The sequence below is a fragment of the Apium graveolens genome, chromosome 9 (genome assembly GCF_009905375.1).
Source record: "Apium graveolens cultivar Ventura chromosome 9, ASM990537v1, whole genome shotgun sequence".
NCBI lineage: Eukaryota > Viridiplantae > Streptophyta > Magnoliopsida > Apiales > Apiaceae > Apium > Apium graveolens.
In genome coordinates this window covers 217,636,745-217,654,463 of record NC_133655.1, presented here as the reverse complement: position 1 = coordinate 217,654,463, position 17,719 = coordinate 217,636,745, and the positions used below count along the sequence as shown (strand labels likewise).

At 34.6% G+C, this 17,719-nt stretch overlaps 1 protein-coding gene across 1 annotated transcript; it reads left to right on the top strand.

Annotated features, from left to right (window-relative positions):
- The first annotated feature begins 15,494 nt into the window (after positions 1 to 15,494).
- Positions 15,495 to 17,198, top strand: LOC141683597 (ammonium transporter 1 member 1-like). The gene has a single exon (XM_074488335.1). The coding sequence runs from the start codon at positions 15,568 to 15,570 to the stop codon at positions 17,062 to 17,064; it is 1,497 nt and encodes a 498-aa protein (XP_074344436.1). The 5' UTR covers positions 15,495 to 15,567; the 3' UTR covers positions 17,065 to 17,198.
- The last annotated feature ends 521 nt before the right edge of the window (positions 17,199 to 17,719 follow it).

Genomic DNA, 17,719 nt, shown 5'->3' with positions numbered 1-17,719 from the left:
GAGTGGGGCTTCTCCCTGAGTTGTAAAGAGGGAGAATCAGGAATTGATGGGAATAACATATCCACATCCAGAGATGGTGATGAAGTGTTTGGTGATTGATGTGTGATTATTGTGAGAGAATGGGGCTGTGACTCCACATTTATTGGAGTCACATCAAACTGAGTTTGAGAAGGCATAGATACAGATGGATGTATCTGTGCAGTGTGTGCACCCTGTGTAGAAGATTGGGTTCTAGCCTTCTTTCTTCTAATAAAGGCTTTTGTTGGTGAGTGTTTGGCTTTAGTGTCCCTCCCTCGTTTGTTCTGTGTTCCTGGTTTGGAACTATTTTCAATAGTAACATCCTTTTGGGAGGATGCTACTAGGGATGTGCTAGATACCTTTTCAACCACCACAGCTTTTTGAGAAACTGTGGCTTGGCTAGCTTGGGAAGCACTCAACTTTCCTTCCTTATCCTGGGGGTTTCTTTGATGTTCACCCCTCCCCTCACCACTCACACCCTGTTCACTCACCTCAGGGTTAATAGTTGGTGTTACAACTGTTGTCTTTTGAGAAACAACAGAGGTGGATTTCTTTGTCTTTGATTTTGAAAGTTTAGTTTTGGTGACCTTGGTAGAAATCTGTTGGGGCATCACAGATTTCATGGCCACACTAGAAGATAAAGAAATAGAGGGGTTGGAAGAAGTAGGAGTTGTAGAAGCAATTACCTCACCTACCTGAGGTGCATTCATGATTGGTAAATATACCAATGACACACTGCTGTTAAGATCCATTCTCATCAAGTCTGCAAGAACTCTTTTCTCTTGTGCCCAGCACTTGAGTTTATTATTCTCATTGATTATGACTAAACCTTCAGCAACATGGTTAGCCAATAACATAAAGAATCTAGCATAATAGATGTTATTAGGTCTATTAGCTTTGTTACCTAATCTAGTACCTAATTCTAGCATCACATAGTTGCTAAAGTTAAAATACCTATCAGAAACAAGCATATAGAGCATATTAACCAGAGATGAAGTTATGGCATCAAAATTACTAATTTTCCCAGAGAAAACCTTTATAAAGGCATCCCCAAGGAAACTCCATTCTTTCCTAAGGCCTTTTCTTCTAATACTCCCTAAATTAGCAGAGTTAAGAGAATAACCTATGGAATCTAACATGCTGGATACATCACTATCAGTGTGTGGTGTCATGGCATTGTTCTCAGGCAATTTAAAACATGCTTGTAAATCATCACAGTTAATACAGTGAGTTTTACCTTTGAGAGTGAAGGAGATAGTCATATCCATGGAGTTGAACTCAGCAGTTGTCCAAATCTCCTCAACTACTTCACAGAAAATTGTTGGGGCTTCCAGCATTGCATAGCTAAGTTTACAGTTTTTGATGAAGTCCATCATTTTGTGATAGTCTGAGTGGGCTTCATTCTTTTCTACCAAAGCTATGAAATTGTTCTTTTCATAGATGAACCCAGATTGAGACATAATCTTCACGACTGGTGCCATTGTTGTGAGTAGAAATTGCAGAGAATAACTTGAAGTTTTTGCAGAGAGAAAATGGTAAATGCTTGAAATTTTAAGAAAGCGTAAAGTAAGAATGAACAATCAGAAGGACTTATATGCTTTCTCAAATTAATAAACAAAAATATAAAATAAAGATTTATCAATAAATATGCGTTAGTGAATTTCAGCCGTTTTAAGAATAAACTGTAAGTATTCTAAAAACTACCTTTAAAACCAATACATACAGATGTATGTATGAGTATCAACGGTTAAGAGAATAGAATCAACGGCTGTTAAACACCTGAATTGATTGATGTGACATTTCAACGGATAAGGCAAATTGTCATCTGTTGAAAGGTACTTCAGTTTTATCCGTTGACGGATAAAAAAATCCAGAAATGTATTTGTCTTTCAACGGATAATGATTATCCGTTGATAGAGCAATTTTGACTTTCAATGGATAGGGAACATCCGTTGATGGAATAAACTATGTTAAAAGTCAAATTTGTTCTTAGCAACTAATATATTTCAGGCTTCAATTCAAATTGCAATAAAGACATGAATTTTAAGAGTAATTAAGCATACCTAGCTCACTTACCAATCTTGTGAATGTTGATTCATCAAGTGGCTTGGTAAATATGTCAGCAATTTGTTGTTCACTTGGAACAAAATGTAGTTCCACTGTACCATTCATGACATGCTCCCTAATGAAGTGGTACTTGATATCAATGTGCTTGGTCCTTGAGTGCTGCACAGGATTCTCTGTTATGGCTATGGCACTTGTGTTGTCACAAAAGATAGGAATTCTATCAACATGAAGTCCATAGTCAAGGAGTTGGTTCCTCATCCATAACACTTGAGAACAGCAACTTCCAGCAGCAATGTATTCAGCCTCAGCTGTAGAAGTAGAGACTGAATTTTGCTTTTTGCTAAACCATGATACAAGCTTGTTTCCCAGGAATTGGCAGGAGCCTGTTGTACTTTTCCTATCTATTCTGCAACCTGCATAGTCTGCATCTAAATAACCAATTAGATCAAAGCCAGATTCTCTAGGATACCAAATACCTAAATTTGGTGTACCCTTGAGATATCTGAAAATCCTTTTGATAGCAATTAAGTGAGACTCCCTAGGATCAGCTTGGAATCTAGCACATAGACATGTAGCAAACATTATATCTGGTCTGCTAGCAGTTAAATATAAAAGTGAACCAACCATGCCTCTATAACTTGTAATATCCACAGACCTTTCAGTCTTATTTAATTCAAGTTTGGTGGCAGTGGCCATGGGAGTTTTTGCAGATGAACATTCCATTAAGTCAAACTTCTTTAAAAGATCATAAATATATTTAGTTTGACTAATGAAAATCCCATCACTAACTTGTTTAACTTGTAAACCAAGAAAATAGGTTAGTTCTCCCATTAGGCTCATTTCATAATTACTTTGCATTAGCTTAGCAAACTTTTTGCAAAGTTTATCATCTATAGAGCCAAATATTATGTCATCTACATAAATTTGAACAAGTATACTAGATCCATTAACATCCCTAAAGAAGAGAGTTTTATCAACAGTACCTCTAGTGAAGTGATTCTCCAAAAGAAATTTTGATAAGGTTTCATACCAGGCTCTAGGTGCTTGCTTCAGTCCATAGAGTGCTTTCAACAGATAATACACATAGTCTGGAAAATTTGGATCTTCAAATCCTGGAGGTTGACTTACATAGACTTCTTCCTCTAATTTCCCATTTAGAAATGCACTCTTGACATCCATTTGATAGACTTTGAAATTGGCATGGGCTGCATGGGCTAGAAATATTCTGATGGCTTCAAGTCTTGCAACAGGAGCATATGTTTCATCAAAATCTATTCCCTCTTGCTGAGAATAGCCTTTAGCAACCAGTCTGGCTTTATTCCTTATGATAATGCCATTTTCATCCATCTTGTTTCTGAATACCCACTTTGTGTCAATAGGACTCTTGTTCTTTGGTTTGGGTACCAGCTTCCATACTTGGTTTCTCTCAAATTGGTTCAGCTCTTCCTGCATAGCTAATATCCAATCTGGATCCAATAGAGCTTCTTCCACTTTCTTAGGTTCCTCCTGAAACAGAAAACTACTATACAGACATTCATCTTGAGTGGCTTTTCTTGTTTGCACTTTAGATGATGCATCACCAATGATCAGTTCAAAGGGATGATTCTTGGTCCATTTCCTTTGTGGTGGAAGATGTGCTCTAGATGAGGTGGCCTCAGTATTGTCATGATGTGAGACAGAGTGTTGACTAGTTGAAACTCCCCCTGAGTTGTTGGTCCTTTGCAGGGAACTTGGAGTTCTATCAACTGATGATGTAAATCGATTATCCGTTGATGAACTATGATCAACGGATGCTTCATTTTGTACTTCAACGGATGATGCACTATGTCTTTCAACGGATACTGCATTGCCTCTATCAACGGATGCAGTATTTTGTGCATTATCCAAGGGCATGTTTTGAATCCCTTTTGAAGTGTCATCTCCATCAGTCTCCTCTTCACTATCATCACAATATATCTCAATGTTGTCAAATTTGAGTCTCTCATTATGTCCCTCATCTGTTAGTCCATCAATCTTTTTATCATCAAACACAACATGCACAGATTCCATAACAATGTTGGTTCTTAGATTGTAGACCCTATAAGATTTTCCAGCTGAGTAACCAACAAATATCCCTTCATCAGCCTTTGCATCAAACTTCCCTTTATGGTCAGATTGATTCCTCAGTATAAAGCATTTACATCCAAATACATGAAGAAAGTTTAGAGTTGGTTTTCTTCTCTTGAACAACTGATAAGGAGTCATGCCTTTAGCTTGATTGATCAAAGAAATATTCTGAGTGAAGCAGGCACAATTAACAGCTTCAGCCCAGAAATATGTTGGTAACTTTGATTCTTCAAGCATTGTTCTGGCAGCTTCAATTAAAGATCTGTTCTTTCTTTCAACAACCCCATTTTGCTGAGGTGTTCTTGGAGCTGAGAACTCATGCATGATTCCATTTTCTTCACAGAACAGCCTTAATGTTAAATTCTTGAATTCAGTTCCATTGTCACTCCTGATATTTCTAACCTTCAAGTCAGGATGATTGTTGACTTGCCTGATGTGATTGATAATGATTTCACTTGCTTCATCCTTTGATCCAAGAAAATAGACCCATGAGAACTTTGAGAAATCATCTACAATCACTAAGCAATATCTTTTTCTTGCAATAGACAATACATTGACTGGTCCAAACAAATCCATATGTAGCAGCTGTAATGGTTCATCAATTGTTGTTTCAAGCTTCTTTTTGAATGATGCTTTCCTTTGTTTGCCTTTCTGACAAGCATCACACAAACCATCCCTTGAGAATTCAACTAGAGGGATTCCTCTAACTAAGTCCTTTTTGACTAGATCATTCATTGTCTTGAAATTCAAGTGAGATGGCTTCTTGTGCCATAGCCAACTTTCAACTGTGCTTGCTTTGCTGAAGAGACAAGTAATGGATTCTGCATCTGTAGAGTTGAAGTCAGCTATGTACACATTTCCTTTTCTAACTCCAGTTAGAACCACTTTGTTGTCTTTCTTACTAGTGACAACACAGGCTTCAGAATTGAAGGAAACGGTATTCCCTCTATCACATAGTTGACTGATGCTCAGTAAATTGTGCTTGAGACCATCAACTAATGCAACTTCATTAATGATGACATTCCTTGTTGAAATCAAGCCATATCCCATAGTAAACCCTTTGCTGTCATCTCCAAAGGTTATGCTAGGGCCAGCTCTCTCCTTGAACTCTGTGAGCAGGGAGAAATCTCCTGTCATGTGTCTTGAACAACCACTGTCCAAGTACCATAGATTTCTTCCATTTCCCTGCACACCATAAAATCAATCAATTTGATTTTGGTACCCAAGTTTCCTTGGGTCCATTCTTGTTAGCCTTTCTCCTAGACTTCATTCCTCCTGCATCTTTAGACTTAGGTAAGTTTGAGTCAACCTTGGTCTTAGATGTAGTTGGTTGAGGTGTAGGGTTAGTCACAGAATCATTTAGCACATTTGTAACATTATTAGGCATTGATTGTGCAAACATGTTATTCCATATGGGCATATTGTATGGCATTTGAGGCATACTAAATGCAGCAAGATAAGGATTGTTAAAATATGGCATGTTTACAAAATGTGCATAAGGATTTTGTTGAGACATAACAGGCATAGCATGCAGAGGTGATGTAGACATATTAGGCATAGAAGAGGGTACATTTATGGGAGTCTTCTTAATGGATTTACAACTAGCAGATAGATGATTAACACTACTACAATGCACACAGCTTTTTCTAGGAGCATACCTATCAGGTGTGTAATTGTTGTGATTATTAACTCCTACCTTCCCATTTCTGTTGGATTTTCTTTTAGATTCCTTTTGTATCCTCAACCATCTTGAGCCTATTATTTAACTGTTCTAAGGTCATGTGCCCTACATTCACCTTACTGACATCTTTGGATGTGCTTGCTTCTTCTTTGACAAAGTTCTTTGAAGTTGAACCAAACTTTTTGTTGAGTTTCTTTAGATTCTCTCTTTTAGAAACATCTGCCTGTTTTGATTGAGGAACCTTCAACGGATGCTCCTTTTCTTCCTTCAACGGATAACTTTCATCATCCGTTGATTCCACATCCGTTGACAGCCCATCAATTAATTCCAGTTTCTTTTTATTTTTATCCCAGGCAGTTTCACAGAATGATTCAATTCCTTGGACCTTAGCAATTTGAGCACTTACATCCCTAGATGTCTTCCAGGCTTTAATCACCTCTTGCTCTTTCTCTAATTGATTGGAAAGTATTTCTACTTTCTTAACAGATTCAGCTAGTTCATTTTCAACAGATATACAATGCAACTTTGTTTTCTCTAGGTCAATCATCTTATCTTCTAACAAAGCATTTCTATTACTTAAAAACAGATTGTTCTCTCTAATCCTACTATTTTCTTTAGCAAGAGATTTAAGAGACACACGCAAATGATACAATTCGGTAGACATGTCATTAAAAGCATCATTGCACTCTTCTTTAGTAAGCTGTGTTAAGTCAGTAGTGATTACCTGATTGCTTGATGAACTAACTTCATTTTCTTCAGAATCAGCCATGAGAGCAAGGTTGACATACTCCACATCTTCATCCTCTTCATCTCCATTAGCTGCCCAGTCCCTTTCTTGAGTAATGAAAGCCCTCTCATTTTGCTTGAGTAGATCAAAATATTTATTTTTGTAATCTACTTGTTCAAATTTCTTCTTTTCAGAAGTTGGCTTTCTGCACTCACCTGCAAAGTGTCCACTTATACCACAATTGAAACACTTGAACTTGGATTTGTCCACAGTGTTTTTGTGAGGTTTAGTGGCTCTAGTGTTTTTCTTGAATTTCATCTTTACAAATCTTCTGGACAGAAATGCAAGATGCTCATCAATACCATCTGAGTCATCTTGGCTGGAGTTGTCTTCATTTTCAGCAACTTGCTCTTTCCCCTTGCTTGATTCCTGATTTCTTATACCATCTTTGGAGTTTGATGTAGATCTCGCAGTTTCTTGTCTGTATTTCCTCTCATCTTCAGCTACCAATGCAACTGAACTTCCTTTCTTTCTCCCCTTCTCCAATACCTCATCCTGTTCCAGCTCTAGTTCATAAGTCTTCAAGATTCCATACAATCTTTCAAGAGTGAAGTCCTTATAATCTTGAGAGTTTCTTAAGGAGACAGTCATGGGTTTCCATTCCTTTGGCAAGGATCTTAAAAATTTAAGATTTGAATCCTTCACCTGGTACACTCTTCCATACAGCTTCAGTCCATTCAACAGCTTTTGGAACCTATTGAATGTTTCATTTAAAGATTCATTTTCTTCAAAATGAAAGTATTCATACTGTTGAATGAGAAGCTGCATTTTGTTTTCTTTCACTTGTTCTGTACCTTCACACAGTAGTTGAACTGTGTCCCAAACCTCTTTGGCAGTTGTGCAATTTATCACATTATCAAACATATCCATGTTAAGACCATTAAACAAAATGTTCATAGCCTTCTTATCCTTGTGGACTTCTTCTGTGTCTTCCATTGTCCATTCTGCTCTAGGTTTTGGAATGGATTGACCAACAGCAACTGTGGCTGTAGCAACTGTTGCTACTTTGTGGGGAATGTGAGGACCATTCTCAATGCAGTTTACATAACCTTCATCTTGGGAGAGTAGATGAAGGTGCATTTTCACCTTCCAATGGTGATAACAGTCTTTGTCAAGAACTGGGATCTTTACTCCAATATCCTTCTTACTCATCTTTGTTAGATTCCAAGATCTTTAAACTCTTTGTATGTCAAGAGCCTGCTCTGATACCAATTGTTATTCCTAGTGGACTAACAATGAGATTTACAGAAGGGGGGTTGAATGTAAATCTCAAAACTTTTTCAAGTTTTGAGCAGTTTATGAAAGTTGTGTGTTCAAGAAGAACAAGTATGTGAATTGCTTTAAGCTAATACAGACAGATATATATTCAAGCACAAATGTAAAGAACACAACAGACCTTAAAAACTTTTCTGGTGGATTTGTTGTTCCACCAGAGATGGTATTTTAGAAAATCTGTGATTAAACAATGTTGATCACAGCTGCATCCTAGTACAAACTAGATGAATTTTCTCTCAATATTTTTCTAAACAGCTCTGGAAAATCTCTCCTCTAATTACTAGCTTCTACTTGGTTTTTATATTACCAAGTGTACAAGTGAAGAACAATATAAAATACAGTAATAAAATAAGATCTTCACTTGCTTCTTTTCCTGTTCACTCCAGTACTTTGTTGACTATTGCATCTTTGTACTAGAGAAGAACGGCTGCTTTTTCTGTTGTTCCTGAAATTCGGCTACCACATCTCAGTTGTCTCTATCAACCCATGTGCCTCTGTTTGTAGGTACAACTACCCCTTATCAACGGCTAATCATCAGAACATCCGTTGAAGCTTTCATCCATTGATGCACTCATCCGTTGAAGGATGTTATCCGTTGAAGCTTTCATCCGTTGATGCACTCATCCGTTGAAGGATGTTATCCGTTGATGACTTTATCCGTTGAAGCTTTAGAGACATCCGTTGAAGCTTAGCTTCTCATCCGTTGAAGGTCTTTAAGTCATCCGTTGATACCACTTCACTTATACAAAATTACAAGGCATGAAGTATTTACAATTGGCCTTCCTATCTGCATATCATCTAGTAGTCAACATGACTCATAGTTTCTCTCAACTTCCAAGAATTACATTTTAAATACAGAGACTGAAATATGCTACAACACTCGACTTATTTCTAAGTAAAGCTACACCATCAACGGATAGCCAAAGTGGTCTTATCCGTTGAGGCTACAGACACTAAATTTCTACTTAAGGATTTTGTTAAACATATCATCAAACTAATGCACATACATTCCTAACAATTAATGAACACACATTATACTTCATCTTCTCTTTTCTCATCATTTTTTATCAAGGTCAAGTAATTGTCCAATAACCAATGGTAGTGAAAAGTCACCAAGAAAAGTAAGAGGTATTAAGTCAACCCCTTAATTTATAGTACAATGTACTTAATTTCAGCACATGCACATGGATCGTCCCTTTCATATGAAATTACATTTGCCACTCATTGTTCTCAAATGAGTACTTGACATTTTTTTTTTCTTTTTTTCATTCACATCTTTTAGTAGACTTCACACTTTTTTTCTTCTTTTTTTCATAAACTTATTAATGAGGATGTAACTAGCCAACCATGATAATTCCCACCAAACTAACACATTATGACAAAGATATCCCCACACTATGCTTACACCAACCCACAAGTAAATCAAAATATTCTACTAGTAAATCAAGACATGAAAGAATAAGTAGGTTTAAGCATTTATATAGGTTATATATAAAAAACGGGTAAAAAGCTCAAAGGGGTTCACTTGGAATAATTCACATATAGTGTTTAGGATAAAATGTGGTTAACTCTTAGTGTCTTTATCATTTTCATACTTACACATACCACGTAATCTCAACAAGATTTAAAAAAGTTCTACAACGACATACTCAATAATGAACAACATACAAAAATAAAATTCGATTGATATAAAATGTACCAATCACAAATTAGGCTAAGTTCTCTCACAAAGGTAAAAGCATGTTTCACTTACTAAAATTAACAAAGATGCATTTTAAATTTTATAATTTTCACAAGCACATACAAGGAATCATCATGCAACAAATGATTTTCTAAAGATATGACATATCAACTAATCATGCAAAATAGGTTCACACGATGTGTACTTATCCTTGTTAACATACTACTAGACATGGCGATATGCAAGTTTTTTTAATTTTCTATTTTTCTATTTTTAATTTTTTAATTTTTTTTAAAATTTTGTAATACATATTTTTGATTTTTTTATCATTGAGAACTCATTCCCACATTTAAGTGGTTCATTGCCCCTAGTGAACTAACTAACAAAATACAAAAAAAAAAATAAGAGTCTACACTAAAAAGATAGAAAACTCCCATATGATCAAGGTGTAGGATGCGAATGAAGCAAGCCTGAAAAAAAATTCTCGTAATTGTTGTGATAGAGCTGGAAAGCTGCAATCTGGAACGATGGGCCATTAGAAACCGGAAACCACACCCCGCATGATACTCCTCTGCTATGATATATACAGTAAAATATATAATATAAATAATATAATATAAATATTACAACAAGTTTTTTCCTTTTTTGTACGCTAACAAAATACAAACTTAGATATATATTATAAATAATATAACTCACATAAAGATTAATATAACTATATTTAAAATATATATAAAGTATTAGATATCGAGGAATCTCCCTGCATGTATAAAAATTTTCATCAGTAATATTTATATAATATATTTATATATATATAATAATGCCCAAGTTTAGGTTCTTTTTTCCGGGTGAAAACCCCCTATTCCTAATCGCCTGTTTTTTGGGAGTAAGAATTAGGATGCTACAAATACAATGTCCCCTGAGAATGTAACCACAGGTGAGAAATTACTATTTATAGGTTGACGTTCTAAATAAGACCTTGGTTCGAATAATAGGCATAATAACTTTCGTTTATGAGAAAAAATGGGTAAAAATGATCCACGATAATTTGCGGACGGCATAAATGTGTATCAAAATGTACAGTAACGAGAAAATAATTGAGTACTTTTGATTAAAGTTTATTTTTTTCTAAAATATTTTGACAAAAGTTGATTGATATGAATAAAAGGTTGGTCTTATCCATTCCGTAGTCTCATACAATTAAAAAATTATATACTCCCTCGGTCCAATTCAATTCTATATTTTGACACGTTTTAAAGTATAATTTCATAATATTTTTTTTTAAAAAAATCTGAATAAAAATTTTATGTTTAAATTTTTATTCAATATTTTTTTTTAAAAAAAATATCATAAAATAATATTTTTTATAGAAATTTCGAAATACATGCAAAACAGTGCACGTATATATATAAAAATTTGTACATATGTGACTTTTGATTTGATTTTGTCTTTTTCGCCAGAGCTTCTGTATAAACAACACGGACACACAAGAATTAATTTTTTTTTTGATGAATCTTGACCACAATATGAATTAAGAAATAGATATAAACTTAGAGTTAAGTACGTTATCACAAGAACAACATACTACTAATAGAATTTTTTTTTAATTATGACATCGTGTTAAATTTTAATAATAAATGTTATAAAAATATAAGAATAAGGTATAATGCTAGTTGGTTTATAGTGTGAGTTTAGGAGCATACTGTCCCAAGGTCATAAGTCCGAACCCTCTTAAAAACACGGAAGTAAGTGAATTGTCATGGTCGTTGTCATGGTTGGTGGGTACGAGTGTGCTAGTAGTACTCCGGTATAGTTGAGGTGCGTGAAATCTGGTCCGGACACCGGATTAACAAAAAAATAAAAAATGGAACTCCACCTCTTAATCCTAAAACACTTAGGATACCTCTTTTAGTTGTATTCAATACTTTGATGACTTATCAACCAATTCATGTGTTAATTACCTTAAGAAATTGCGCACCGAAATTTAACCTTAAATTTGACCCTAAATTCAACCTATTCGCATTTAATTATATTATAATTTGAATTTACACTAAAATTATGATTAAAATGTCAAATTTTACATTAAAATTATAACCCTTAATTTTTCATTACATTACAAATTCGAAATTTACAATAAAAAATTCGAATTTAATACACAATTCATACGTCAAAATTATTAACCCCAAAAATTCACAATTATTAACCAATTCGAATTAAAATTGTAAAAATTATTAACCAATAACTAACCCTAAAAATTATTAACCCCAATTTATTAACCCTATAAATTGTAAAAATTCGAATTAAATCATGCTACAAATCATACGTTAATTCAAATTTAATCATATTATAATTCATACGTTAATTAACCCTACAATTTCGAATTACATACAAATAATCATATCTACAACAACAACAAAAACACACAAAAAATCAATTTATAAAACATAAAATAATAAAAGGGGATCGATTTTATATCTTAATTACGAAAAAAGGAACGATTCAAGGCTGTATTTGGTGCGTTTCGTGGTTGATGCGGTGGTTGCTGTCTCTCTCCTCTCTATTTTTTCGTCTCTACGTGTCTCGTTTTTGTGTTTGTTTAACGCGTGTTTCTGTGTTGTTTGCTAGGTATTTGATAAAAAAAACGATATCAACCGCGGAAATTTTCCGCAATCCATGGGGTGTGATATTTTGGTAATTTCTCCGTACCGCTGTATTTTTCCGCGGTCTCTTATATATTTTTTTTAATATCAATCGTTGGATAACCATACAACAGTTCAGAAGCTGTTTGTTGTTCAAATATCTATAGCAAGCGGTTGCTAGAGACAGCCCCTTTGATCTTGCTAGAGACCCGCCCCTTTGATAAGTTGATGTCACTTATTATAGAAGCTTACTGTACTTTCTCGTCACTCCGCACCACTGAAACAGACTACCAGAGCATCGTAAATTTTATAGCCGTTATTTTGGACTTCTAGATGTCAAAACACTCGGTATTTCTCTCTGTTCCGAGTACATTTCATTCATATACGTTGATCCTCGCATATATTCTGCACATGCAGGTAGCCATAAAAATTTATACATTCGCAAAGACGAATTAAACTCTTTTAAAGCTGCCCGTTGACCATTACACCGGTGTTTTTTTAATGTCGGCCAATAACGTGTAAGTTTAAAATAATCTTAATTTAGTAAAAATATTCTAATTATTCTCTAATTTTTTAATAAGTATATTGAGGTGCTAAGAATTATACTTAAATACAGTTGTTTGTAAATATCGTACCCATCCCCTGTGTTTTTATAAATATCCTTAGCTATAATACTACTAATTATTGTAATCTCGAGATGTTGCAAACTCCTGTTAGAGAATACCTAGATTTAAATAATTTAAGGGCTTTTTTGAAAAATACGATTTTTAAAGTTTTTTTAAAAATAATATATTTTTGTTCAGTTTTTATGTGCAAAAATATAATTTTACAACTCAATCCAGCCAAATTCAATCTCAAATGAAACAAAAAATTATTTAAATAATTTTTCAGAAAATATAATAGAAATTGCATATTAGTTTGTTTTTGGTTGAATAACGTATTTTGTAAATATTTTCAAAAAATAATAAAACCGTAAATAAACTTAAAAAAATTGGTAAATTTTCTTAATTTAATATGAAGACTAAAATATTTACCTTGCATTAAACTCCTATTATTAGAGAAAACTTACGCTTTAATTTAGTAATATAAAATTAAATTTAATTTTTAACATTCTAGGAGGTCAGGAACCAGAGAGAGTAATAAATCAAACAGAAGTCGGGAATGATGCAACTTACATGTATCTTGACTTCGTAATCTATTATTCAAACATGTACCCACGAATACACATACATCCTATTTGCTAATAAATTGAAACAACTCAGTTAATTCGGTTTTTAAAAAATAAACTTGTTAATTAAAAAAAATATTAACCGAACCCTATCTTTTATAAATTGCGTTGGGTTGGTTTGTGTTAAAACTCGTATAAAACTATTTATATATTTCGTAGGAGTTTTATATAAATTTAACCAAAAGTTTAACTAAACTAATACTATCCATAATTTAATGGAAGATAAATATTATTTGATACTATATATACCGTATACTCTTCTAATTTAAAGTAAATAACTTATAGTGCGTTATCCATAAAATAATAATAATAATCTGAATATGTTGATTAATATAATAAATATAGAAATTAAGATTTTAAATTATAATACTATAATTATAACATGGGGTTGGGTTGGGTTAGGTAGGGTTTAATTTTTTTAAACCTTGACCCAACCCATTACATTCGGGTTGACAAAAATTTAAATCAATTAAATTCCGAGTTTTGGATAGTTCGACTCCGTCGACCGAAATAAGAGATGGGTTGAATCGGATCGGTTTTACGCTTTGGTGTTTTTGTTCATCGTACACAGTGTTATAAAAATCGGGAATCCGGGAAGATGGGTCGAGATACCGATTTAGGATTAATTGAAAATCGAGGATTAATCGGAAGGATTAATCGGAGTAAAAATCGGCTGTATTATAATATTAAATTATATTTAATATATTATTATCATTATGTTAGTTATTTATTAACAAATATATATTTATTATATCATAATTTCTATATTTATTCATATTTAAATTAATATAGTATTCTAATTTTAATAAATAATTATATATACTCCAGTAAAAAAAAATCTTAAGAATTAATCAGATTTCAAAAATCAAATTGATCGGATATTTTATATAGAATTAATCGGAAATTAATCGGTTAAATCAAGGATTTTTCGAGAATTTTTAGAACAGTGATCGTACACACTAACACAAACATATCAGGGAAGATATTCGATTCAAACAAAATCTCTTCTATTTGGTAAGTGACAGCATATATAATTTACTAAAAAAGGACGAGCTGCAAGCAGTGTTCCAGAAATCGCTAGGCGTGTCAGGACGGTGAGGCTACCTTCGAGAGATTAATCGGCAAGTCGGAGATTAATCGGACCGATTAATCGAAACATTAATCGGAAGAATATTAATATTATTTTTAATTTTTATAATTATATAATGATCAATATGTCAAATATTTGTTTGAAAAAAGAAATTATAATGATATTAAACAATATCTACACATTTGACATTCGTTATGTACTACATACTAGTTATTGAGTTTATAATATTAACTATATTTTAATTCACACTTTTAAACTAATTACAATATGTCATTTTTATATTTTAAGTGAGAAAATAAATATATTAGATTATTTATTACTTCTTACCAATACTTTATAATAGAAATTGACATGATATTGTGTGAAATTATGAAATTAATAATTTAAAATTATAAAAACATAAAAAAATATTTTTTAATTATTTTCCGCCTAGACCGCCTAGGACCGATTTTTGACCGCCTAGGACCAATTTTTGACCGCCTAATCCCAATTTTGACCCGATTTTTTAAAAAAACGTCTAAATCACCGCCTAGGCCCGAGTCGGGGCGTTTTACCACCGCCTAGCGCCTAAGCGCCACCTAGGCGGCCGCCTAGACCGATTTTTAGAACACTGGGTGCAAGTAGATTAATTAAATATTCCCTCCGTCCCTCCATAATGTTGTACTATTAAATTAAATAAGAATATTTGACATAAAAAATAAATAAAAATAAAGTACGAAACTTCATTTATAAATATATAAAATGAAATCATCACTGGTTCTAGACTAATTCAAATTGATGTAAATGACTTCAAAAGAGAGACAGAGTACATTAAAGTTACACCGTAACCAGGACTCCTTTTATGTATAAAATCATGTATACACACTGACACACGTACAGTTAGAATAGTCAAAGAGCGCATCTCTATAAATAAGGTTCCACTAACAACACAGTCCTTTCATAACCCTACTCTCCTAAATCTCTCTCCCTCTCTCAATCTCTCTCACCCTTCCCCAATGGGGACGTCTGATAGCTGCTCAGTGAGTCAACTCGCCCAGCTCTTCGGCGCCAACACCACCGACCCTACCGGCGCCGCCACCTTCATTTGTAACCAGTTTTCTAATGTCAACACTCGCTTTGTTGACACAAGCTACGCCATTGACACGACCTATCTCTTGTTTTCAGCGTACCTCGTGTTTTCTATGCAACTAGGGTTTGCCATGCTTTGCGCAGGCTCTGTACGCGCCAAAAATACGATGAACATTATGTTGACTAATGTGTTAGATGCGGCGGCTGGAGGCCTGTTTTATTATCTTTTCGGGTTCGCGTTTGCTTTTGGAACTCCGTCGAATGGATTTATTGGAAGACATTTTTTTGGACTCAAGGATGTCCCCGATGCGACTTTCGACTACTCCAATTTTTTATATCAATGGGCTTTTGCCATAGCGGCTGCGGGGATTACTAGTGGATCAATAGCGGAACGGACACAGTTCGTTGCGTATTTGATTTATTCATCTTTTTTAACAGGATTTGTTTATCCTGTTGTTTCGCATTGGTTCTGGTCGCCCGATGGTTGGGCGAGTCCATCCAGGACAAATGGCCCTCTCTTGTTTGGATCCGGCGTATTTGATTTTGCCGGATCCGGAGTCGTGCATATGGTTGGTGGGATAGCAGGGCTTTGCGGAGCGTTGATCGAAGGTCCGAGGATCGGACGGTTCGATCAATCTGGACGCGCTATTGCGTTGCGGGGACATAGCGCGTCATTAGTGGTGTTAGGTACGTTTTTATTGTGGTTCGGATGGTACGGATTTAATCCAGGCTCATTTAATAAGATATCGACTATTTATGCTAGTGGTAGTTATTATGGTCAGTGGAGTGCTGTGGGGAGGACAGCGGTGACAACAACATTAGCTGGTTGTACTGCTGCTTTGACTACTTTGTTCGGTAAGAGAATTTTATCGGGTCATTGGAACGTTACGGATGTTTGTAACGGTTTGTTAGGTGGTTTTGCTGCAATTACTGGTGGTTGTTCAATTGTCGATCCGTGGGCCGCGGTGATTTGTGGATTTGTAGCTGCTTTAGTTTTAATTGGATGCAACAAATTAGCGGAAAAAATGAAATATGACGATCCATTAGAGGCTGCGCAATTACACGGAGGGTGCGGTGCTTGGGGGATTATATTTACGGCATTGTTTGCACGGGAAAAGTATGTTACTGAGGTTTACGGAGGGAAACCGGGTCGGCCTCACGGGTTGTTTATGGGCGGTGGAGCGAGATTGTTAGCTGCTCATTTAGTTCAGATTTTAGTGATATTTGGTTGGGTAACTGTTATGATGGGGCTTCTGTTTGTGGTATTGCGGTGGTTGAAGTTACTTAGGATATCGGCTGAGGACGAGATGGCGGGCATGGATATGACCCGACACGGTGGATTTGCTTATGCTTATGACGAGGAAGATGAGTCCGGGAAACATGGAACTCAGATGAGGAGGATTGAGCCATCGCTCTCTAGTTAGATTTTTTAATTTTCAGTGTCATTTTTATTCCAAGTAGTGATAGTAGACTTGTAGTATTGATTTAGGTGTTTATGTAAATGCTTTGTTTGGTTGTCTATGAAGATAATGGTATGGTGTGATTGTTATTTGTGTGACTTTTGGATCGGTAAAAAGTAGTGGTAGTGTTGAAGATAATGAAGATATGGTTAGGACTTTTTTTTTTCTTTTCTAAATAAAATGTGGTTGGGAATTGTTGGTTGTTACTTGTTAGTTGTTCTGGTCTTCGTGATCATTTTATCATTCATTCTCCATATCTCATGATCTCATCATGAATTGCAGGCCAATCTTTTTCTTTTTCATTAATTTTTTAAAAATTTTGTGGTAGTATATATTAGTATATGGTTTATTTGTTTAGACGTAATGGGATCATTTTTTGGAAAATATGCAGGGTTGAAGATAATGGAAACATGGCTGTGATTTCATAGTTGTAATGTCAGTTGCAAAATTACATAAGAGATATCTAAGGGGACGGGGGTGTTCATGAACCTTATCTTCATTTACAATTTTACATTGGAACCAACCTCCTATTAATATTACTTTTAATTTCAGCCTTCTCTACAATTATGCTTTATAGATCAGTTACCTTACCTACATTACAAATGTAGGTAACTTGTAA

What these genes read in the sequence shown, in the direction of transcription:
- LOC141683597 (XM_074488335.1), top strand. Translation starts at nt 15,568, where the DNA reads ATGGGGACGTCTGATAGCTGCTCAGTGAGTCAACTCGCCCAGCTCTTC.